We start from the raw sequence: 24640 nt of genomic DNA, 5'->3' as shown, positions 1-24640 counted from the left end.
TACATATATAAAGAAGTAAATTTATATTGTGGTTGAGGCCACAAAAACACCAAAAATATCAGTAGCTGATATACAGTTCCAGCTGCAGGCAAGGCTGCAAAAACAGTTCATTGCTACAAGGAGCAGAAATTGCCCTAAGTACTCTAGCTAGCTTTTTAATTTGCTGGGTTTGAAGTGATTTCACTTCAGTTAGTGAGGATGAGATACAAATGTCAAGGGGCTGGAGAAATTAAAAATGCACACAAGAGTACTTTTTGGGAACAAACTCTCAGCAGGTCTCTTCGGCTGTGTCTAGGCACCTTGCTCATCCTACAAACACAGACAGTGCTGGAGGAGAGCAGCTGCCGAGGCTCACTAGCCCACCAGAGGAAAATACATGATTTAATGTTTGTTTTGTGAAACCCCCAGATTTCCCCTGTCCTACAGCCTGGCATGGAAAATGCTACAGGTAAAGCGACAGCTGGAGTGCTTTGATATCCTGAGGTGATGAGATGGCAGAGGACACAGAATCATAGAATCATTTAGGTTGGAAAAGTCCTTTAAGATCGAGTCCAACCATTAATGTAGCACTGCCAAGTCCACCACTAAACCATGTCCCTAAGCACCACATCTACACGTCTTCTAAATACCTCCAGGATTGGTGACTCCACCACTTCCCTGGGCAGCCTGTTCCAGGGCTTGACAACTGTCCTGGTTTCAGCTGGGATAGAGTTAACTGTCTTCCTAGTAGCTGGTACAGTGCTATGTTTTGAGTTCAGAGCGAAGAATGTTGATAACACTGATGTTTTCAGTTGTTGCTCAGTAGTGTTTAGACTAATGTCAAGGATTTTTCAGCTTCTCATGCCCAGCCAGTGAGAAAGCTGGAGGGGCACAAGAAGTTGGCACAGGACACAGCCAGGGCACCTGACCCAAACTGGCCAACGGTGTATTCCATACCATGTGATGTCCCATCCAGTACAGAAACGGGGAAGTGGGGGGGCAGGGATTCGCCGCTCGGGGGACTGGCTGGGTGTCGGTCGGCGGGTGGTGAGCAATTGCACTGCGTATCATTTGTACATTCCAATCCTTTCATTATTGCTGTTGTCATTTTATTAGTGTTATCATTATCATTATTAGTTTCTTCTTTTCTGTTCTATTAAACCGTTCTTATCTCAACCCACGGGTTTTGCTTCTTCTCCCGATTTTCTCCCCCATCCCACTGGGTGGGGGGGAGTGAGTGAGCGGCTGCGTGGTGTTTAGTTGCTGGCTGGGGTTAAACCACGACAACAACCCTTTCAGTGAAGAAATTTTTCCTAATATCCAATCTAAACCTCCCCTGCCACAACTTGAGGCCATTTCCTCTCATCCTATCGCTTGTTACCTGGGAGAAGAGACCAACCCCCACCTGGCTACAACCTCCTTTCAGGTAGTTGTAGAGAGCGATAAGGTCTCCCCTCAGCCTTCTTATCTCCAGGCTAAACAACCCCAGTTCCCTCAGCCGCTCCTCACAGGACTTGCTCTCTAGACCCTTCCCCAGCTTCGTTGCCCTTCTCTGAACACGCTCCAGCACCTCGAAGTCTTTCTTGTAGTGAGGGGCCCAAAACTGAACACAGCATTCGAGGTGCGGTTCCTCATGACCCACCAGTCTGGCATCAGCCCAGGAGGCTGTCCTCGGTCTTCTTCAGCTCAGTGGTCAGAAGTCCTCGCGATGAGCCCCAAGGGCAGCAGCCTGCCCAAGGAAAGGGCAGCAGAGCTGGAGCTCATCGGGGAAGAGGAGCTTGGTGCCACACTTTACCCGCCCGAGGGGAACTCGCCGTTTCCCACCTGCATCTTCCAGTCTGCTGCTGTCACGCCCCAGAAAGGCTTGGAGAAAGGACTTTTAAGTGGAGCTCACGATCCAGGGTGGAAAAGCCACCATGAATTCCTGCTTGCTGCTGGGTTTAGCAGGGCCGTGAGGAGCTCAAGGTGGGAAGGGCTGGTTTTCGTGCTCTCTGCAGGAACAGCAAGCTCTGCCCACAGCACCCCACATCCAGCTTGCAGTAACAGAGAGGCTTTACCCAACAGCAGGAGATACTCCATGGGCTGGACTTGAGGCTCAGACCACAGAGCAGGGACACCCAGTGACTTTACTTTATAATTTTTTTTTTTGCTTCACTTTTTTGCTAGACATGCCTTCCAGCTTTCAGACCAGCCCAGGATACAGCCCTAGACACATCTTTTTCACCATATTTCAGGCAATCCTCCCATTTTCATGTATTCATAATTTAATCTGCATGGGTTTTATGGGCCAAAGCAGTGGTGTTTTGGCTCAGAGGGTGTGGGGGACAGTAAACGTGGTCCACGTCTTGTGTGTGGACCAGACTGGGGGGCTGCAAAGCATGCACGGAGGGGGAAGGAGGCACATGGGGGTTGCATAGGGCCTGCAGCCCCCTGAACGGAGCAATCTCCCCTTTGTAGGCAGATGGCAAAGACCTGAGGAGGAAACGAGTGTTGTTTGCACATAGATGGTGATTTGGATGCAGGCAGGGAAGTGTGGCAGGGTCTAGCTGATTTGGCCGGGCTGCTGCTCGTTGTTATAGCAACAGGAGGAGTCTGCTATCAGCCGAGAGGATGGAGCTGAGGATGGGGAAGGGGGACATTTTTAGAAAGCAAAGGAGGGAGTCTGAACTGGTAAAGAGAGAGAGAAGTCGAAGGTCTGAAGACTGGGATGGGAACTGCAAAGGGATGGGTGGGATATGTGGGAATGGAGGATTCTCCACACCCGTATTCAGACTGTGTCCCATCGAGCCCCTTCCCTGGGGCAGAGCGAGGGTCTGGCCAGGGTCCCTCTCCTGCTGGGAAGGGGAAGGGCTGGCAGGCCACGAAGGGCACAGGAATTGCAGCGGTAGGTAAATCCTCCGCAGTGACCCCAGAGTCAAACAGGGCGGTTGCTGTTGCCACTTAGGGTAAAGGACCAGCCGCTGGAGAAGGCTGTCCCAGCCACAACCCTGGCACATTTGGGCTTATCACACCCCCAAAACATCCTGATAACGTCTTGGATCTCTGCAGTGATGTGGCAGCGCAAAACGGCCTCGAGGACTCCACAAGAGCCATCACAGACCTCTCCATGGCAAACCAGACTGAGCATTTTAACAGAAACCGAGACACCAAAAACGCCTTTGTGAACCCAGCTCCTGAATTACTGAGATCTTGAAACACACTCAAGGCTTTTTAGCATCACGTCTCAGCACAATAGAACTGTTAATGACATTTGCATAACAAAAAGTCACTAAATAATTTTGCATTTCCCCAGGAAAGCACCGGTTTACAACAGAGCAAGTCTCGAGAGCTCAGCACCGCTGTGTTTTCGAAGGAAAGCTTTGGAGAGGGAAGGAGGGAAAGCCTTCACAGGGCCATTCCCGCAGGGTAAAATCCTCCAGCCCGCCAGACCACCCCGCTCCGCAGCCCTTTGCCCAGGAGATGGCAGCAGCGTGTGCGAGTTCAGCGTAGGGCTGCGGGGTCCAGCCCCGGGCACCCCCCGCCGCAGCCGGGTGAAGGGGAGGGAGGGAAGTAACCTTCCAAGAGGCTTTTTATCGCTTTAAGCGGGACGATTTGACTTTGCCCAGGGATTGCTTCTATGTATTTTAGGCTTCTTGCTGCTAATCACGCAACGTACTCCTTCCATTCTCCTTCTCATCCCTGTGGGGCTTTTATCACCATGGCCTTTCTTTTTAAGTGGGGGTTCTGAGATAAAAACTTCAATACAACTATACCGGTTGCGCATTTGTGCTGTCAGACATCCGCTCTGAATTTTTACCCGTCTGCTCTTTTGCCTTGCATACAGAGTATTTCTTATTTCCACTCTGGGTGGGTTTCCCCTTCACTCTGCACGGCAGTGTGGTCGTCAGCCTCAAACACCCATTTTCAGATCCATCCCAAGGATGCCTCGCTAATTAAACGTCTTTCATTACAAACCAGCCCTGGGAAATAATCCAAGGGCAGGGAAGCCTGAACAGGCAGCAAGAGCTTGGGGTGAAGGGAAACAATAGGAAAGGAATCAAAAGCACAATGAGGCTTCGGGAGGGGGGAAAAAAAAAAATAAGACATATGGTACATTAGATGTGAACGCAGGAACACGCTACGCCGTGCACAGGCTGTGCATCAACCCCTGACTTGCTGTTTAACCTTGGGTGCGAGGTGGAAATCTTCATCAGCCAGGGACCCACCTTCCCACTGCTTATTCCTCCTTTTTAGCACCTCCTTTTTCCACCCCAGACAGCAATCCCTGCTCTTCAGCATCAGGATTGAGCAGGTTTGCCTGCAGAGGGGACTTTTAAAGCTGTAGGTAGTTTGCAGTTTGCCTCTGGTCTGCTTATCAGCATGATTTCCTAACAGGCAGGGAATGGAGTTCTTGGTGCAAAACAGAAGCAACTCCTTGCAGCAAGAAAATGACAAAAAATGAAAGATCTGTGTTTTGAAGAGAATTTACTCCGTGGTATTTAAAGAGTTAATTTGATTTGTATTAGAAACAAGAGGAAAAATGCCCTAACAAACCAGCCGTTGCAAAGTATTGGGCCCACTGTGCTTAGCGAATTTCCAAAAGCCATTTTGCTGAGCTCAGCTCGTGAAGGTGGTGCCCTGAAATTGATGAGTGAATTGAGAATTCACCTAAACGATTAGCACAGAAATAAAGCTGGATGAAGGCAAGTGCTGAAACTGTACATCAGGGAAAATTACTCCTTATGGTCCACGACTGCAGTGATGAAGCGCCTTCCAGGTCTGACAGCTTAAGTTTAAAGGGTCTCTCACTTCTCCTGCTGCTACTGATGAAAGCAAATTCCTGATTAGCTTTTCATCAGAGAATCTTTTAGGCTTCATTTACAAAAGGAAAGTTCAAAGACAAGATATCCTCTTGGACATAACACCTTTTTCAAGGAGACCATTTCAGATGGGCTAGGCTGCCATGCCTCAACTCCAGAGCCGGTGGGATTCAGCGCTCTGCAGGCAGCTCCCTTTGCCTGTCTCTACTGAGCAATACGCACTTCAAATGAACCCTGCTAAGGGGCTTACGCTTGCTGGGTGCTCTTTAATTTTCGAGCACAATGAAGCAGACTTGGCATTTCAATTGCATCATGAAAGATTGTTTCCGAACAGCTGAAGAGGGGGAAAGAAGTACGTTTCTTCTTCCCACCTAATCAGGCTGAAGTTTCCCGGTGCCAGCCTCAATCTGTGTTAAATTGCTCATGCCATCCATTGGAGAGATTAGACTTGGGTACATAACAGAAGTTAATTCCAAAAATGATTACTCAGATAATTAAGTACTACAGCTGTAGTGGGTGGTTCTGGCTCTTGGAGCCCCCCTCTCAGGTGCTTTATGCGTGTGTCCCCCCTTGCCTCACCACCACTGTGACAGAGATGCCACCTCCCCTCCACACTGGCCAGTGTTTGGCCTGGGGCAGGTCCCTTCTCCCCAGCCCCCTGCAGAGGCCACATGTCCCCCCAGCACCTCAGGGGCTCAGCTGAAGACTCCATGGCACCAAGCACCACAGTTGGAGAGCACAATGGAGAGACAGGCTCTTTATCAGTTTATGAACCACACAGAGATTAAGGGCCAAATTTACTAGAGGTATCCAGGTGTCTCATCTTCCCTCGGGGGCAAACTCCATGAAAAAGAATGGGTGGTTTAGAGGTGGCATTTGAATTGCCCAGCCTCAGAGTCCTTGCAACGTAGATGACATTCCCTCCGAGTCAGGCATTGCAGGCACCTTTACAGTCAAAGAAAGAAAGGGAACTGCGCTCCACAAGGCTGATTTCTCTGCACTGATACAAATGAAAAGCAGATGATCAGCTCAAATGCATCTATCTGAGGTTCAGCAAAATGTACCCCTGGGTACCCAAAGCAGAATAGAAGTAATCCCCATGTAACCTCAGACAGGCAATGCAGGCAGCGTGGTGGACCCAATGCAGCCATTACCTAGGTCTAAAGCAATGCCAAAAGACGGGCTGTGGGAGACAAGCACTGGAGTGGGAGTCGGGATGACAGCGCTCTATTACCACCACCAAATACTTCCTCTGGCCATGGTTTCCGCCACCTTCATCGAGAGTCATCCTTAATATTGACAAGGGCACCACAAACCTTTACTCTGACAGATGAAAGATTTCAAGTAGAATACAAATGGTTTAAAGTGGCGGGGTGAGGGGAAAGATATCTTTTATTTCCACTCCTTCAGATCTCATTGTTTGTGCTCCTCCTATTCTGATGTCTTGAGAACCCAGCTTGCCCTCCCATTCTTCACCCTAAAGACATCAGTTCTGATCCTATAGAAACCGCGCCACTGAAGCTGTTCTGTCTCCAGCTGTCTCGCTCAGTTATTTTCTTAAGTGCAACTGGTCACCACAAGTGCCATCAGCCATTTTAGGTTATGAATGCCATCCATGGACCCTGTAACAGCAGCTAAGGGACCTCAAGGTACTTCTTTCCACATAGCTATGGCACAACACAACCCATCTGCATATGGCCACAGGAGCACAAGCAAAGCCCCCACAGACCAGTGCTCGCAAAGCCACACGACAAAACGTATTAGCTCAATGCAACCCAAAAAAGCATACAAAATGAAGATCATCTTTTCCGCTGGACATGCTACAAAAGCAGATCACATGCCCTCACTGTTTTCTTTCTGGAGCTGGAGTGAAATATCAAAGGATAATTCAAAACACATTTGTATATGCTTGAGGTAGGAGAGCACAGGGCAGTATCTCCGTCAGGCCATAGAAACCCACCCCTTATTAACTCTCTGTTCTTTCTTACCTCCCCCACATTTGACAGCTCCTGGAGTGGGTCCAGCGTCATTGCATCAGCAGTACTGCCAGGACCCATTCCACATGCTGAGCAGTTTCTGAAGGAAAAAGCATTTCCTGACATCTGTTCTGAATTCACTGCTCTTCTCCTCCTCCCCCACTTCGTTTCACCCTGCACTCCTCTCCAGCTTCCTCTCCATCACCACCTGTCCCTGTCTGACCAGGGCTCACCAGTAAGAGCTGAGAGGATCTTAATGGAGAATTGATGACCCACACCTGTTCCAGCCCTGTTCCTCCCCCTGCTAATTTTCTCTGTCTGCTGTTGACCCAGGAGTTTGCTCTTAGCAATTTGACCCTAACTCAGCAGATCATTTGTGCATCCACTCTTTCACATGTCCAAGTTTTTCCTACTAGAACCAAAGGCTTGAGCATTGGCTAAATTAAAAGGACCTTTGCAGGACTGAACCTATGACCAGGCTCATTACTCTTTCCTCACTCCCTCTTAGGATGGAGCTGTTGCAATGCTAACGATTCCAAGGCTGAATTTTGCCCGGTGCAAACTTTGATGAAGTTAGCAGGATAGGCAATGAGTTCCACAATTATTTGATTCCCATCATAAGTTTTCCCTCATGCTCCACCTCACCTTGTGCTAGCTGAACAGCTACACAGTCCTAAAAATTCTCTGCATCAAAAATATTCAAAAGATAGTAAGACTGAGAGACACAATGAGCTTTTTCTGCCAACTAGTTTGCCAGCAATTTTGCATATACAAACACAGATGCAGTTTAAAGGAACCAAAAGTCATCACGATCTTGATACTTACACCTGCATTGCAGAATTTTAAAGAACCTGGATATCTCGGCGCAGTCCCTGAGGTTTTGTTTTCAGCAGGACATGACAGACACCACTGCATACGCCAAGCATGTAGTAGATTTTATTAAGCATAACTTTGGTTCTAAGTATTCCACCCTCATTCTTGTAATACCTTTAGTTAAAAACAATTATACAAGAGCAAATACAAAAAATATTAAATTATGAAAACAAATCCATTAAGGCTCCCTTTTTATATTTATATATATTTATATATGTACACTCAAACAAGTGCAGATATTAACAGAAGGTTAAAGCCACAAAAATGCTACAAAATTTACTACTATACTATCAAAAGCAAGAGTTTTAAAAAAGTACAAAGTGGTAAGTGAGCCATTTTCAAATCACTGAAATATTTGCCCGATTGCTTCAAAACCCATATAGCTAAAGGGAAGATTAGGAATTGCTTACACTCACTGGCAAGCAGTTTCTTACTTGAGTAGCCGCACAGGACACTTGTGGTGTGACTAGCTGAGCACCCATTTAAGGGTTGCCCATTCTAGCCCAATCCTGACTTTAAAGACAAGCTTTTGCCTGTCAATTTGACATGAAGGTGGCTGGGATTCCTAGACTAAAGGGTCAGCAGAATTCAAAGATGTTCTAACACACGTTGATGTTCTGTTCACACAGAGAATTAATTCCAACCGAAAAGAAAAACCTACTTCACGCTGTATGTACAAGGGAGTTTTCTGGCCTCCTGTGTTTCAGACAGAGAAACTCTACCCTGAATCACAAGCTAACATGGAGAGAAAGCAGAATGCCTTCAGCCTTGAAAGGCCCAATCCAACACACTCACTGAAGCCAAAGAGAGGTCCTTGTCCCCCACTGACTCTGGTGCCATTTGGATTACACCAACTTCATTTCACTGCGCATGCATGGTAGGATTGCTGTGTTCACCAAGGGGAAATGGCTGAGAAGAAATGGTCTGCTCAAGCCAGAGGAGAGTCTCCTCAGCAACTTCTAGACATTTCCACACTGAGCAGAAGGTTAATAGTGGAGTAGAAACCAAAAGGCATGAAGTTTGGTAGGCTGGGAGTGGCTAAGATAAAACATGAGCATGGCATGGAAGGCTCGTATATAGTGCTGTCTCAACAACATGAAACAAACTCAATCAGTGCAAGTGTTTGAATAATGTGCTGCCGGAAAGGAAGATCCTCTCCTTCCAGAAGAAGGGAAGGAGAGAGTGAAGAACCTGCAACACTCAGGGTGTTCCTTTGTTGAGAAAATACATGGAAGAGTCTTACGTTTGGCCTTTGTCTTTTTTATGTCCATAATCTGAACAGTCTGGTAGGCCATCTTCATGTTTAATCTTCTAGATGTGAGTCACACTGCAAGTCTAAATCAATGGCAATAGACTTATCACAATTCAATTTACTCTCAATCTGATTATGTCCTCATAAAAAATGCCTGGATCTTGACAAATTGAAGTCTGTATCTAGGAAACATTTCTAATTGTGAGCATTTTGTCCCAAGTGCTGTGCTGACATTGTATTTAAAATGTCCAACACTTACAGGAAAGGCAAAAGGAACTAAAAAACAAACCAACAAACCCTCCCCCACCACCTCTACAATACAAACATACCACTGTTGATATTAATAAAAAGTGTTCTCAAACAGTTATGTCCAATGTCATTACAAAGCAGAAATTATTTTGTTTAGCATCCTAAGGCAAAGACTAGGATTAGATCCTCAGCTGATGAGGATGAACACAGCTTCAGTGAGAGCTAGGACTGTGCCGACCAAGGAAGATGAGGATTTCTCCCCAGATTCTGAAGATAAGGTACCTGCACCCATTCACAACAGGTGAGAATCCAATTCTATAATCCTACATGAGTAATCTGTTCCCCCCTCCTCAACCCAGGCTTTCCTGGATAACTAGTAGTCATAAGCATGAAGGATCAGATTCTGCCATCCCTGTGCAAGCTGAGCAATATTTTATTTAATGGCAAGACACAGGGACAACTTGTGGAAAGGCAGAAGGTGACAGAATTGGACCCTAAGACTCAGTGGTAACACACTCCCCTTCTTTCTTGAGGCTAAAGGAAGGATAGGATAAAATGAATTTCATTTTATGCCTCACTTTAGGGAAAAAAAATTCCATTTCAGTAGATTCCAACGATCAGTTTGGTCTGGCTTAAACACTGCTCTGTTGCACAAACTGCAACAAGTTCCTGCAAGCAAAGAGCCGGAACTGATGGCAGATCAGATTCCTGATTTTAGTTCCAGCAAATAAGTTTGAACACTACCAAGTAATGTGTTAACACTGTACTCAGATGAGCATGTCCTTGGATGAGAAAGGCCACAACAGCAAAGTAAGTAGGACTTCAAAACACTAAAAGTAGAAGACAGGTCATTTTGCATTGAGAGGTAAATTCACAAGTAGCACTGCACAGGCCTGTACACAATGGTGTAAGTTTAGAGACAGAGATAAATCAGCTTCTGGATTCTCCCTGGTGAGAGGATCATCAGATTTCTGCTCCTTCATAGCCCAAATTCTACAAGCCAAACAAGGAAAAATGGGCTTTAAGGCTGCTCAACTTTTCACTGCTGGTGAATTTGAAGCATTCTCATCTTGCCCACAGCTGCCTATCCTAGCGGGGATGGGCAGCAGTGATCAACACACCTCCATCCTCCCAGATTTGATAAAAATTCCAACTAAGCACAAATTATTGTGGGATATACACAGGCTGTAGTTCTAGATGGAGGCAATCTACCTGCACAGCAAAGCTTCGTAAGACATCACAGGAGGATTTTTGTTCTTTTTAAAGCAAAATATAATCTGTGTATCTCCACTAAACTAGGATCACAAGAGATAAAGCAGTGCAACACTGAAGGAGTTTCTCTAGTATCCCTGGTTAAAATCTCTGAGTAAGCACATCAGACTGGTCCATGACACTGAACTGACAAACAGACTCCTTATCCATTGATCTCAGGACTGCATTTGGCAAGTCGATCTGTTTATGGTACTGTCTTTTTAATCCACACATCCCAGGAATTAAAAATCTCATCTTCAGTAAGTGTCAGCTGGATGCTGTTATTTTCCCTCTTGAGGGGCAAATCTGAGACAACTTGCAAAAGCCTCTCTCTGCAGGAAAGCTGGAAGTCTGAGCAGGCGCTGGCTCTAGGAGTCTGGTGCTTCTGTTGCTTCCTGGACCGTCCTCCTCAAGTTGCCCTTGACTTTGACAAATTCAGGTGCGTTTTCCTGCTCTTCCTGCATCTTCTGCTGCTCCAGTTCCAGCTTAAAAGGGAATCACATGAAAAAAAAAAAAAGTATATAAAACAGATCTTCAAAATACAAGACAAAAACCTAAAGGTTTCAATAACTGGCCATGCAAAACTCTTTAAAATGCTTCCTTTCTTTCTCTCATGGAAAAGATAAAGTTGCATTTCTTTGGGAGTATCTGTTCTCATAAATGATAAATCTTTTCAAATCCTCGGCTCTAGCTCATTCCAGATGTCCACCTTTGCCAGACGGACAAAAACTCTGCAAGCCCAGTACGAGAACAAGATGAAGCATTTTTGAAGAAATTCTTGAACATCTTCATTAAAGAAACTACAATAATTCCTTTCTCTGGCTTTTACAACAGGACAAGGACAAATGTGCCTTGTGGGAGAACACATGTGAACAGCTACTACTGAGCACACTTGCAGAATTTATTTGAGTGTTTAGGTATGGATTTCTGTATCTAACTTGAGCCTCTTTTGGTGTATCTGTTTTGTCTATCACGAAAAGAAAAAAAAAAATCCTCCTCGGCCCCTAGTTGTCCATTTTTGAGAGCCCATTCACTGACATTTTTAACCCAGTTGGAGCTCCTGCCCATGCAGACACTCAAAATTACATGTGAGGTTAGACACTCTGCTCTATGGGGCAAGGCTATACAGTGCCCATACAGAACACAGCTTACACATCACACAGAACACGGATTGCTTAGCAATCCTCAGTGAAGGCAGATAAGTCGGCAGAAAGGAAGAAATAACCCTTTAGAAAACTAACAAAAGCTCCTGAAAGGAGCTTTTTTCTTTTTTTTTTTTTTTTTAACAGACCAAGGTCTTCCTGATTAATGGAGACCACGTATGGCTCTACCTAAATAATCTCTACTTTGTGTCTGGTTCACTGGCAAGGGACATGCCTTGTTAGAATAAATCATGACAAAGTTCCTCCATGAGTCGTGTTGTAAATTAATGCCATTCCTATGATGTTTACGAAGTTACAATATTGTTTGCAATGGGCAGGCTTTTCCTCTTCTACAGAATTTTCTATTCTACATACGTCCTTGGATAGCTCAGTTTCAAATCAAATCTTCCCACAAGCTGAACCATTTGAAGCAGGGCCCTTAAGAGCAGAAAGGAAAAGTGACAGGATGATACCCTTAAAAAGACAATAGCTTTCTCCCTCCAAAAATATTTCTAAGCCTAATTAAAAAAAACTATAATAAAACCCCCAAACCTAAATAATGATTGGATTACACCTCATTTTCAATAGAGTAATTATTTGGCTTAATTGATTTCCATTGAGAAAAACAGAAGATACCTTTTTAAAGCATTCATTTATTTAAAAATAAATGCAATGCTTCAGGCACAGTGACTTCTTTGATGAGGTGCTTCACTGTAGAGATATTTCCTTGCAGGTACACGAAGTGCCTTAAGAGGCACAGAGATGTTTGGCTGGCCTTGTGCCTAGCAGTAAGCTTCACCACAATGAACTCCAACTCCACATATCTCCATACTCAGGATCTTTTCCTTCATTTGAAAATGCCAATGGGCTCACACGTTTTAAGGCTACAGAAGATATTTTTAAAGTCATCTAGTTTCTTACATACCCCAGGAGAAAGAATCAATTGATTTTTTTATTCATTAAGCATCCACCAGTTTTGCTGCACTACAGCCTAACAGCCATTCTTAGTGGATCATCTCTTAATGGTTAGACTACAAGAACTGACTAATTCACCACAGTGTCAATGGTTAAATAAGGTCAGTGCTCCACACACATTCCTGCTGTCTGGTGCAGGATTCATTTGACCAAAGGCAGACACCATACGCAGTTCCTATAGAGTAAGTGACAACAAACAGGTAATTGTAGAGTGTGATTTGACTCATACTAAAAAAAGATATCTGCATTTGATCAGAGGAAATGTGCCAAAAATTGGCTGCTGCTTCTTTCCTGTCTACAAAGGGAGCCTCAGGTAAGTAGCTCAGATGTAGGTGTGTAAAGGTAGTGTTATTCCCCAACTCACCTGCTCCAGTTTCTGCTGCCGTTTCAGTAGCTCTATTTCCAGGTCTGATTTCTTTTTTTGTGCTTCCTCTTCTTTTTGTTGTTTAATAACTTGATCTCGTTTCCTTTTCTCCATCACCTTCTGTAGCTCTGGTTTGTTCTGAGGTGCAAGACCCCTTCAAATTAAATGGGAGGAGTGGTGGTGTGGGGGGGAACAGGGAAGAAAGAGATCAGTTTTAATTAGCAGAAATTCACACAGAACTGTAGGCACGTTTTCTAAAGTCAAGCAGTTGCCTATTTAGATACATTGGAATATAAATAATTAATTAAAAGGAAAAAACATGCAGATATTTGCCTGGTTTCTAACCAAAACCCTAAACTAGAATTTAAGTCATATTATTACTGAGGATATTTCCCTTTAACGTGCATACTAGTATTTCTCCTGTATAATTCACTACTTTGACTTTCATCTTCTTCTAGTCTTCCCCACATTCTCTCAATTCCAGAAGAATGGATTAAAAAAAAAAAAAAAAAAAAAAATCACAAATCAAGTCTCTAGTAGAGCTAGAAACAAGTTTTGGACAAAAGGCTTCCTTTGCTGGCTGGTAACTGAGAGATTGTGTTCAGACAGTCCTACGCAGGGTGTTATGCCCATAGAAGTTTGAATGGACAGAACTAAAACGTGGTCTCCCTCTGGATTTTGTCACACTGCTCCTGGAAATCGTGGATTCTGTCCTTCCCTGAAAAATGTGAGAGCTTTACCCATGCCTGGCTGCAAAGCTATTTCCAGTGAGAGCTCCCAGGCTACATTCAAAACCACAAAGAGCTAAGACAACAAAAATCCAGAATAAAAAAAAGTTGCAATCACCTTGGAGACCAGACAAAGGCTGGAAGATTCTCCCTCTCAAAAGACTTTAGGTACTACATCAACTGAGCATTTCAAGTCTGTTCAGCACAAATTGCTTTCCAAGACAACTACTCTAAAACGAGAAAGCTTACTCTTTGGGAAGATGCATGAATTCATTTATACAGGCACACAAACAGATACACACTTAGTCCTACTTATTTTTGTGACTTCAGCTATTTCTTTTATCTCTGTTATGCTATGATGTTTTCAAAATTTGTTATGATAAGATTCACAGCTCTCCCTTGTATTCAGATATTAGCGTCACTTAAGTCTGAGCAGAAAGATCTGAAATTTGCCTTTGTTATTTTTGTCTTCCCTGTGAAGACTACTATGCAAAAACATCCAGCATTAAGTTTAACATCAACCATTTTTTATTTCAACTTTAAGAAACTCAATAATCTGAATAAGCTTTCAAAAAGCGTATTTTTACCTTTCCCTACTTGCTCTGTATCTGTGGTTGCCTAATTCTTCCATAACATGCATATCTGACAGCATGTCCAATAATACATTAAAATGCCATTTTATGGTGACATCTATGAATGACTCCATATATTATGCAACACACTATCCCTGTACATACCCTGACAGCAAAATCAAATATTTAGCAACACCAAACGCTGTTCCCTATTTCTCATAATAGGTCTCATGGCCTGAATGCAACAGAAACTACAAGATTGTGCTCGTATTTTATATTTACTGCTTTTTTAATTACATTTTAACACACAAAACTGAAATCAGGCAGAGAAAAGCTGGAGTGATTTTTTATTACTACTACTACTCCTACTACTACTGGATCAGTGAGAGCTGAACCAATGGAAACTTCCATGCTGGCAATTAGCAATCAAGACAGCCACAAATAAGATGCAAGCTGCTAAGTAACATTACTCAGTCCTGCTTTTTTTCAGTAAGGTTGCACTGTAACAAAGCAGAGGCACGAGACTGATTTAGATGTGCTGTAGGTCTAATAAAGGGGACCTGCAGAAGATACAAGTAAATACAACCTCTCAGTCTAATTAAGCGGGGTTGGCAGTCAGATCTGTAACAGAACAACTGTATCATCAATCCTGTTTTCACTCTCATATGTAAAAAGGAAAAGCAACAAACAGGTGACTACTGGATTAACTGGGAGTCTTGTATCACCTCCTGGTGATTGTTCTGGTTAAATAAAAAATCCTAAATCTTTAATACAGAGTAAGCAAAGTGTGCTATAACACAAGTTAGAGCTGATAGGGTTAAAACCTCGAAAGGACAGGACCAATACTCTGCAGAACTGAGGTTGACTCCTAATAAGTAAAAACAATTTAAGATAAGTGACCAATGCCTTGAGGTACCACTACCTGGATCTTTGTTTGCCCCAAACAACTACCATTTCTGCAAGTAAATAACTACATCAGTTAAAGACTCAATAGACACTGCTCATAGTAGGCATGGAGAATGATCGGACCAGCACTGGCTAATATCTTCTAAGATCCAGAAAAGGCTGTTCAGAGCTGACTGGTAAAAAAGTGAAGCTGCTGGTGCCTACACTGAGTCTTCGCAATAAAGTAAGGTGCATGTTAAGCAGAATTCTGTAGGAGTACCAGAAGTCCTCCGTACATATGACAGTTTACAGTAACAAAGCAGAACACAAGCCTAATATCTACATTACCAAAAAGCCTCATATCAGAGCTAGGACAATGGCACGAAGCACAGAAGACTAACCCTCTTCCAAAAACCACAAGTTTTTCTGCTGGTGAAAACCCTCAAAGTATTTCATTTCTGCACCAATAAATAAGAATCTAAAATTAAGAGCTGCAGCTAATCAAAATCACAATAAGAGAAGAGTGGGTATTGAGGGCTGCACAACTCCTCTGTGTAATAGGATATTCTCCTAGAAGAAAAGAACTCCATACTATTTAAAAGTGCTTTATGCTTTCATAAACTTAAAAGAAAAAAAGTAGCCTTAATTTATTGCAGCCTCCACATCCTTTAGAATAAGACCATAAGTCGGGAAACTTCAACTATCTTTCTTTCAATGACTATAAACTTCTTGGTGCTAGGAACTGACTTTGATGTTTAATCCCATTAACGAAAAATAGGACAAACACCTATTTAGGCCAGTTTCTTTCAATTCAGTTGGCGTTCTGTAAAACATTTCTCCTTCTTCATCACTAAAGAAATGCTGTATTGTGTATCCAATTCATTTAGAATTAAGTATCTAAGCCTAGCATTTGTGAGGATTTTGCTATTACACATAGAAAAGACCCCTTCTCCCCTCAAAATACTACCCTGCCAGAGGGGACAGGAGAAAAAAAAAAAAAAAAAAGAGAAACTTTCATGATGTGACTCTTCTTGCCAAATAGACAAACCCAGTTGTGCTGGAGTAGCTGAAGCAATAGCTTCCTCCTCTCCTTTATCAAGGTCCTGGGTCTCAAAAAGCCTGAATGGCTGCTACCAGCAACTTTATTCTCAGATGCATTCTGAAATACTGTTCTTCGACTTCTGTTTTGTGGATCCCCACACCCTTGCCTTTGGAAAGTCCATTTTGGGCAGCTTCAATGCACCAAATCACTAATTTCTATCATAGTTAGCTTCTGTTTTTTAAATGGAGGAGCATCACAAGGTTTGGTGGCTTTTTCTCCACCGTGTGGTCTGGTGGCTATTTTCTTAATACGTTTTCTAAATAAGTCCTCCATTGCTGAAGAGATTTAGTAACAGAACTTCAGCTATTTCTGGGCCAAGTGCCTGTGTCTCTGAAGTTGATGAAATCAAGTTCCAGTTATTTACATCTTTAAAAACAATATATAGAGCAACAGCTGTGCATCCAATCCCAGAATGGAGGAAGCAGCATTTGCATAACATACAAAGAAACACTTGTGCAGCAGCAGAACAGGCACCAGACTACCACACTGCATTGCAAGAAAGATCAAGTAAGTAGAGAACAGTTTCATGTGAAATAAAAATATATGATTTCTTTGATTTAAAAGTGGCTCCATAAACTTAGAGCGCTGGGAACAGTGAAAACCCACAGATTTTATCATCCTGCTGGTAATAGCAAAATTTTGTGAAATACCTGATGAAGTTAAGAGTTCAAGACAAATTACAGTGCCCAGGTAACCAATATGAAATGTGATAGGGGAGAACTGAACTGCTTCCTCTTGAAACTGACCCTTTGTGAGTATTCACAAAAACAAAATTAAAAGTCTTTTATAGCAAGCTTTTGCAGAGCAACTGAAATTCAAACAGAAATAAATGCCATGGTTAAGAAACAGAGTCTTTTCACCTACAAGATCTGAATCAAAAAGTGTCTGCTGGGTTTTGGGTAAAACGAGTTTTAGTTTCATCAAGGTGACAAGCTGTGTGTTTGGGGTGGGAGGGTGGCACAAGTCATTTTTAGACTCTTACCTTTTCTGATTCATAAGCAACTCTCTGTGGAGATCTTGATGATTCCGGGATGACTTCACAGGATTAATTAATTTCTGAGGTCTAATTAATTCAGGATTGTCATCATCTATGTAGTCTGGTTCAGCCATAATCTTTCTTGGAATGGGATATGGGTCTTTGGGTTCAGTGTCCTTGTTCACAGTATCTGTAAAACAGGGGGAAAACTGCAGTAAATCTGCATTGAAAGGCCTTTTAAAGAGGTATTAAAACATAAAGGCAGCATATTACATTGGTAATAGTTATGCTTTTCCTAGATTAATTTTGTCTGTAGTAAGTAAAGGCTCTCAGAGCAAACATCAGTATCATCTTTTTAAATAGATGGCAATTTCACAACAATGTCATCTCCAACAGTCTTCATCCATTGACTTGGAGACACAGATTCCCCCCATTTTAAGAATTAGACAAATAGTTTAGGTTAAGCACATGAAGAGCTCTATTGATTTTAATAAGCCTACTCAGATGAAGCATTTTTAGATCAGCAATACTGAGACCCTGAAGACATTCCTGCCATCCAGTCTCATGTCAGCTATGGGGAAAACACCTTCTGTGGATAAGCCCTGAACTGTACTGCACTGAGCAAAAGCTTCTGTGTGGAAATTGCCAGATCTGCAATTGTTGGGATGGGGGGACATATTTTTGAGGGGAAAGGTAGAGGAGAAAAAGTTGGATGAGATTGTTTCTTAAAGGCCATATTTCACCCAGTGAAAATCCACAGAACTTCACGGATCTAAAGGCAATGAAGTCTTTATGATTTATATCATCTGGAAACATGGCATTTTCCTATCCTGTTATAAAAAGCTTGTTTATACACCAAATCACAACTTTTAATCAACAGCTGATAAGTAAACTATGGTTTCAAATTATTTATACGTGACCATTCATATCCCATTCCATTACAAAGCCTCAGTCACAAAAAGTTCAGCATCCAAAACAAAGCACATTCAGAGCAATTCTGCCTCCATTTGCTGTTGTGGAACCTGCACACAGAATCTGCAATTATCAGTTTGATGAAACATTGGCCCCTCAAACAGACCCTAAAAAAATAATCTCACAGCATGTGGGTTTACAGAGATGAAACAATGGGACATGAAAGAAAAAGCGAGAGACCTCCATTAGCCTGACTGGCAGAACAGCTGAATGCTGAACACTGTATGGTATGGGGCTATGACACAGATCAGACAATCACTGGGATTTGCTGCGTATTTTCCAGTAAAAGCTGAATATGTACTTTAATTTAGATCCCACTGTTACCAGCCCTTCCCTCCCTCTCTCACTCCACGGGCTGCAAAACCTGTCCAAATTCAGTCTCAGTTTAATCCCTAAACTATTTTCTTTCATTAGGAATCTCATATTGTTGCTCAGGTCTGATTCAAAATCCACTTGATATAGCGGAAAGATTTCCACTAATACTTCAGTATATTAATACTGAACAGTACCACCATCACCCTGCTTGGGCTGCATGTGCGCTTACAGATGAAAAAGCAAAACGACAGGACTAAGTTTTCAGCGGATGCGGGGAAGCCACTCTAGATTTGAGTGTGTCCAATGGACCCGGGATAGCCCTTTCAGCTTCTTGCTTTGAATGGATGATGTGAATTGTGTTTTACTGGTGCTACATCTCACACAGATGAGCAAGCTTCTACAGAGCAAATCCAATGAGAAACAGCTTACCAGTGTGAGCAGCTCTCAGGGTGGCCCCTGCATCAGTTTTTCAAGGCAAGTTTATGTAGCGTTTTTTAACTCTGTGGGGGTGCTAGTTCTCACAGGGACCTCTGAAACTAATATAAAAATTGCTCACAGTTCAAAACTATGTAAGTATATTGCTGTACATGACGTAAACCTCTTACTGACATTGATCATGCAATAAAAATACTTCTTCCATCACCCCTTCAGAGTCCTTCTTGCTTCAATCAAGCAACCAGCTATCACCACACGTGCCAAATATACAGGATCATTGGAAAACTGTGGTCAGAAGAAACTTGGAAGATTTCTAATCCAAACTCCTGCTGAGAGCAGGAACAGCTATGAGATCAGACCAGGTTGCTAAGGACTTTACACAGTAAAGTCCTGAAGTCCTCCAAGGCTGCACAGCCTCTGTGGGCAACCCTGCTCACCCATCTTCATGCTGAAGTTTTTCCTTACACCTACATGAACCTCTTGTTTCAACTCATGCCTGTTGCCTCTCACCCTCCAGCCATGCACCATGGTGAAGTGCCTGGCTCCATCCACCTTCTTGGTAAGTTCTTCCCAGGCACAGGGAGCTGCTGTCAGTCCCCCCAACCCTGCCTCTGCTCCGGGCTGAGCCGGCCGAGGTCCCTCAGCCTTTGCCACAGCACCTGTGCCCTGGCCCCCAGCCCATCTCGGTGGCCCTTCACTAAACTCCTATCTCAAATCCCTCCTTGTTTAATTGCATGCCATATAAAAAAAAACCCCAACCCCCCAAAACCCAAACCACAGCATACTTTTCAACATATAACACATAGCACCATGCTGCTAATAAAAAATGCGTGGAAGTCTTTTCTCTTTACCATAGACAATGAATAAACTAGCTATAGTTCTTTTCTTTTTTTAAATAAGGACACAATGATTCATACTTCCTCAGTGTTCACTTCAGGCTTATCACAACTAAAACAACTCAGATGTTACATATCCAGCCACCACCCAAAATAAACCTGCTCTGCAAGTATTTGTTTTTCTGTACCCCTCTATCAGTTCTGTCACATTGATGGGGCTGCAAGTCTTCTAGAAGGCATTTGTCATCGACAGCTCTCCATTAAAGTAAATCCGAAAATAACCTGCTGCTCCTTCAAGACAAGTCCTCTGTTTGCTTAGGCGAAGATGAAAAACGCAGAATTACCCTACAACTGTCTGCCATAAACAATGTACTATTTTTTTTAACATGAGCTCCTGAAAACAATTTCATTCAGTCATTTCTCAGAAAGTTTGATGTAATACTTTGCAGCACATAGATTTGCTTTTGGCAAGCCCTTAAATAAAGTCTATTGATTCCTCTTTCTTCTGTCCCACCTCTATTTTTAAAAATGTATTCAACTCAGAGGTCAGGAATTGTGGTTTCCTAATGTAACATGAACTCTACTAGCAGCAAACTTGAATGAATAAAACTCCCTTGGGTACTGAATATGCTTTCAGTGTGTGATTAGGCTGCAAATGATTTCAGCTAGGATTTCCAAACAGAGCCAGCAAAATAGGGCACCCGGTTCCCACTCCGTGAATCCTCTCACACCCTTTGCAAACCTCAGTCTGGCTGGAGGCCACCAACCCAGTCCCGCGGAGTCACTGTGTAATATTATACACAAACAATACAATTAAGACAGTGTGATTTCTACCCACACCCTTTCAAAGCAAACATTTACAAAAGCACAGGCAAGTTTCACATAAAAAGGAAACTGAAGCACAAAGGATTCACCATGCCAATGGCAGACAGTAACAGAGCTGGCAGTGTAGCCCCAGAGTTTCATTCTGAGATTCAGGCTCACACCAATAAACCAGTCAAGCTTTCAAGAATCCCTTGAAAGTTGTTAAAGTTTAATCAATTAAAAAAAATATTAATTCCACGAGTCTCTAGTGCTCATCACCACAAAAGTACACAACCCATAAAGCTGCTTTCAGATCATCACTAGGTGCAACAGTGGGACATGAGCAATCCAAATAATCACTTAGCAGGAATATGCCGCCTTAAGAGCATCCGAGAGGCTCCTTTTAACCATCTGCTGTTACATGATCAATTGAGAATGCACAATCCATTTCTGTGTTTTCCCATTACCTTGCTCCAAAACAAAGGAAAGAGATTTGGATTCAGGGGATGTTTTAGCTGAGCTTGGCTCAAGTTTAATACAACCACTAATTTGGCAGGTGCTTCCCCAGTGCATTTGCTGAATTAGCTGTTGCTGCACAAGCAGCACAAAAGCATTTATCTACCCTATCTTGTCCTGCCTGAGTAACTCTCACAGACTTTGTCCATGACTTCTTACGTACGCATGGATTTTCATCGAGAAAGAATAAATTGGGGATGCTACATGGAAGAGGAATTCTAACTCCTCAAACAGAATTACAAAGCAATTTCAATATCCCAGTAGACAAAGAAAATGCCTCTGTATAAAAATAACTTTACGTATCCTCCCAGACAGAAATTTAACGTTTTCAGATACAAAGATGCTCTTAGAGCAATCAAGAAGTACCATACTGGTACCTCAGTCTTGGAGAGCCAAGACCAAGTGGTCACATACTTGCAATTCTCTCATTTATTTTCCTTGGAGCACAAGTAAATTCAGGGAGAACGGAAGAGACCTGTCAAGTTGATCATACTGAATAGATACAACTGAACCAGGGTGTGCCAGAAGCATGCAAGTTACATCTGGGGGAGCATGTCCAACAGACACCTTTGCTTCCAACGTTACTTATTTTTTATTCTATCTATAGAGGGTATTTTTCAGAAAAAGTCCCTTAATGGTAGTAACACTAGAAACACACGTACAAAGAGAACTACAGCCAGCCACTAGCATTTTTAACAGATTCAGAGTAGATCTTAACAGCACCGGGTTAAGGATTCAGCAGCTGCCAGAGCTTTTGCTACAACAGGGCTCCCATAGCTTCCACAAGAGAGGAAAGTTCATGCCAAAAAACCCCTCGTGTTTATATGGCATTCAGGGAATTGCATTTATTTTCTATCTGGTATTCCTCATAACAGAAATCACCCTCTACATATGGAATCTGAATATAAAAATTCCTGCGAGACACCATATATTTATATTATTACACATATATATGGCATTTTCACCCTTCAAATGATTCCCACAATTATTTCCAGCTATGAAAGCAGAGGCGGAGTTGAGGCCCCTTAAAAAGCAGATAAATAAATGCCTAAAAATACCAATGAACATCAAAATAACAGACTAGTCCAGGATCCAAAAGTTACATTAAGGCTAAATTCACATGATTTCCTTTTTGCCTTTATAAATTCTTGAATTAATATCCTCCACAGAAGCATTAGCTCAAACACTGAGTACCTCCTGAAGATTTTATTCTCAAAAAAGCTTCAACATCTGTTCTGAGCTGTACTGTAAACCATCAAACGCTATTTTTTAAGACTTACATTTTTAGCTCTTTAAACTACTGCATAGACTTGTGGTTTGTTACAAGTAACCCAAAGGCATTCTTTGAGAAGAAATATGGTTTTCCTCTCCCCCTTCCGATTTCAAGAGGAATTGGAATAAAAATTCTTCAGCACGTCTCTGCTTAGACATTACACAACCAGCACCGCTTGCATCAGCCAGCTCAGGTGGAAAGCGAAAGAGCTACTTAAATGCAGAGTGGGCTTTCCAGGCACCATCTCAGCACTGTTTGCACATGAAAGCTCACCACTGCTATCATTTTTACCCATATGTTCTGGGTGCAGTAAGAGGCACTTGACTAGAGAGATTTACTTGATTAATCCTTGATTGTAGATAGCATTAATAACTTCCCACAGTTCACCCTTTAATTCAAAGTAAGAGTTCCTGAAAATAGAATACAAAATACCCTTCCCAGCCAAGATGCTCAAGCCAGCCACTGTCCAAGGAGTTTGGCTCTTATTCACACCGTCTTTCACAACTGAAAGGGATGATGGGGTTTGGATCATGGCAAAACACAGCCAGACTGCCTGCGGAGGTAGAGGGAAGGACCAGAGAGGTCCTGGCGGCTGCAATTTCTTCCAGCCCCTCATGCTTTGTTCAAAAAGGCTGCCACTTCCCAGCTACTCGAGTTTTGCTTCTAGATCAGAAGAGGAGAGTGTCTTCACCTGCCTCAGAATCAAACATGTTTAGGGCAGTGTGTACCTACTGTGCCACAGGGATTGCTCATCAACTATCAGCCTGTTACTAGATTACTTACTACATTACTGTTCTTCAAACAAAATGAATACCATCAGACTTTTAAACCCTTTGGCAGCCATCTGGCTTTTATTTATGACTCCAGCCTTGCCTTACTGATCTTAGACAGGTTATTTCATCCCTGTGTGCCCCAGCTCACACATGTACAGGAAAAGAGCATCTTAGAAATCACCACGAGCTTCTGCAAGGCCAATCTCACTGCTTCTGGTCATGCACTTCTAAATCTTCAGATCCCAGCAGACACAAAGAAGTAGCAAGACTGAAAAGCTTCTGTCCATACTATGCCAGAACAGTTTAACTCACAGCACCTTCCTTATACTGGGTATCATCAGTTAACGGCTTCATTAGTTGCATGGCTGCCAAAAGACTGACAGACCACGTAGACTTCTCTCAGGAACAAGGGTGCCACTCCTGCTCACTTGATCAGGGCAGCCCAAAGCAATCTCGGTGATGTCAAGGATATGGAAAGAAGAAGGGCTTGCTGGCTACTGAAGCTGTTCCTGTTGTCACTTTAGAGGATAAAATGAACTAAACCACTCAAAATTTCAAGGACATCCAGTTAACACTCATTTTCTTCCCTTAAGTACTGCTGAGAGAGTAATGTCAACAAAGCACAGAAAAAACATCCACTAGATGAGAAACCAGAAGAAAGACGGTCATTTTAAAGATGTTTGCATTGGCACTGATACCTAAAGGGAGACAGAATGCAAGGTTTGGGGCAGTGCTCCACACTGTTACAATTCTCTCAAATGCAAGGAGTTGTTTATGGCTTTCATTCAATTTAAACACCACCAGGCAGTCTCTGTTCCTGTGCTTTGAAGTACAGTCAAGTCTTGGGTGCTAAGGGAAGAGCCTAGATCCCCCCAGAGACTGAGGACTAAAGAGCAATGCTGGCGAGGGCAGAATGGCTGGTTCCTTGTGGTCTCTAGTCTACTTGGAAAAGAGATGCAGAAAGACACAAACTGCTTTAAGAATAGGCTCACCTTCCACTAAAATCACTAGGACCAATGAACAGGAATTTGTATTAATCCAGAAGAATTTTTCCTCAGGCTGCAAGATCTGTGAGGAAGCTCTCTGCCACCAGCTTTGAAACCAGCTGAAAGTACCAGCTCTAAATAGTTGCATTTCTTTCTTCTCTTGCTCAGTCAAAATGCTGAAGAAGTATCAATGCAGCTGTGTAGTTAGAGGTGGAAGATGAGAGAAAGAAAGCGCCTCTCCCCTCCTACTGCAACGAGAGGCCTCCACACAAGGTGGGCTGTAAGAGCACTGGGAGAGGAGGAGAGGGAGACCTTCGTTCACCACTGCGGCAGAGACTAGATCCCCTTTTTGTCAGACGAAGGCAAAACACAGATATAGACTTTCCGTGCAACAAACTACTTAGCATCTAATTTTTAATACAGGCAGTGGAAAAGACAGAAAGACAGGGGATGAGGACTAGCACACTGTGAACAGCGCCCATCTTCCCTAAATCCTGGTCTATGCTGTAACACCATGGTTCCAATCTAAGACTAACAGCAGATAAGGCAGACAATGCATCTTATCTGCATCATTTCTCTTCCCCAAAAGTCCTGCATGTTTATTAAG

At 43.0% G+C, this 24640-nt stretch overlaps 1 protein-coding gene across 3 annotated transcripts in view; it reads right to left on the bottom strand.

Moving 5' to 3' along the window:
• Nucleotides 1–7668: 7668 nt before the first annotated feature.
• LOC128143229 (protein FAM107B) overlaps nucleotides 7669–24640 on the bottom strand; it is a 62176-nt gene continuing 45204 nt past the window's right edge. For all 3 annotated transcript variants that reach the window (XM_052790239.1, XM_052790238.1, XM_052790237.1), the window contains 3 exons: nucleotides 17130–17313; nucleotides 12861–13014; nucleotides 7669–10864 (listed from right to left, as the gene is read on the bottom strand). In XM_052790239.1, the coding sequence (XP_052646199.1) occupies nucleotides 10748–10864; nucleotides 12861–13014; nucleotides 17130–17257 (399 nt within the window). In that variant the 5' untranslated portion in view covers nucleotides 17258–17313 and the 3' untranslated portion in view covers nucleotides 7669–10747. The remainder of the gene's footprint in view (nucleotides 10865–12860; nucleotides 13015–17129; nucleotides 17314–24640) is intronic.

Source organism: Harpia harpyja, chromosome 6 (genome assembly GCF_026419915.1).
Source record: "Harpia harpyja isolate bHarHar1 chromosome 6, bHarHar1 primary haplotype, whole genome shotgun sequence".
Lineage (NCBI taxonomy): Eukaryota > Metazoa > Chordata > Aves > Accipitriformes > Accipitridae > Harpia > Harpia harpyja.
This window is presented reverse-complemented; position numbering and strand designations above follow the sequence as displayed.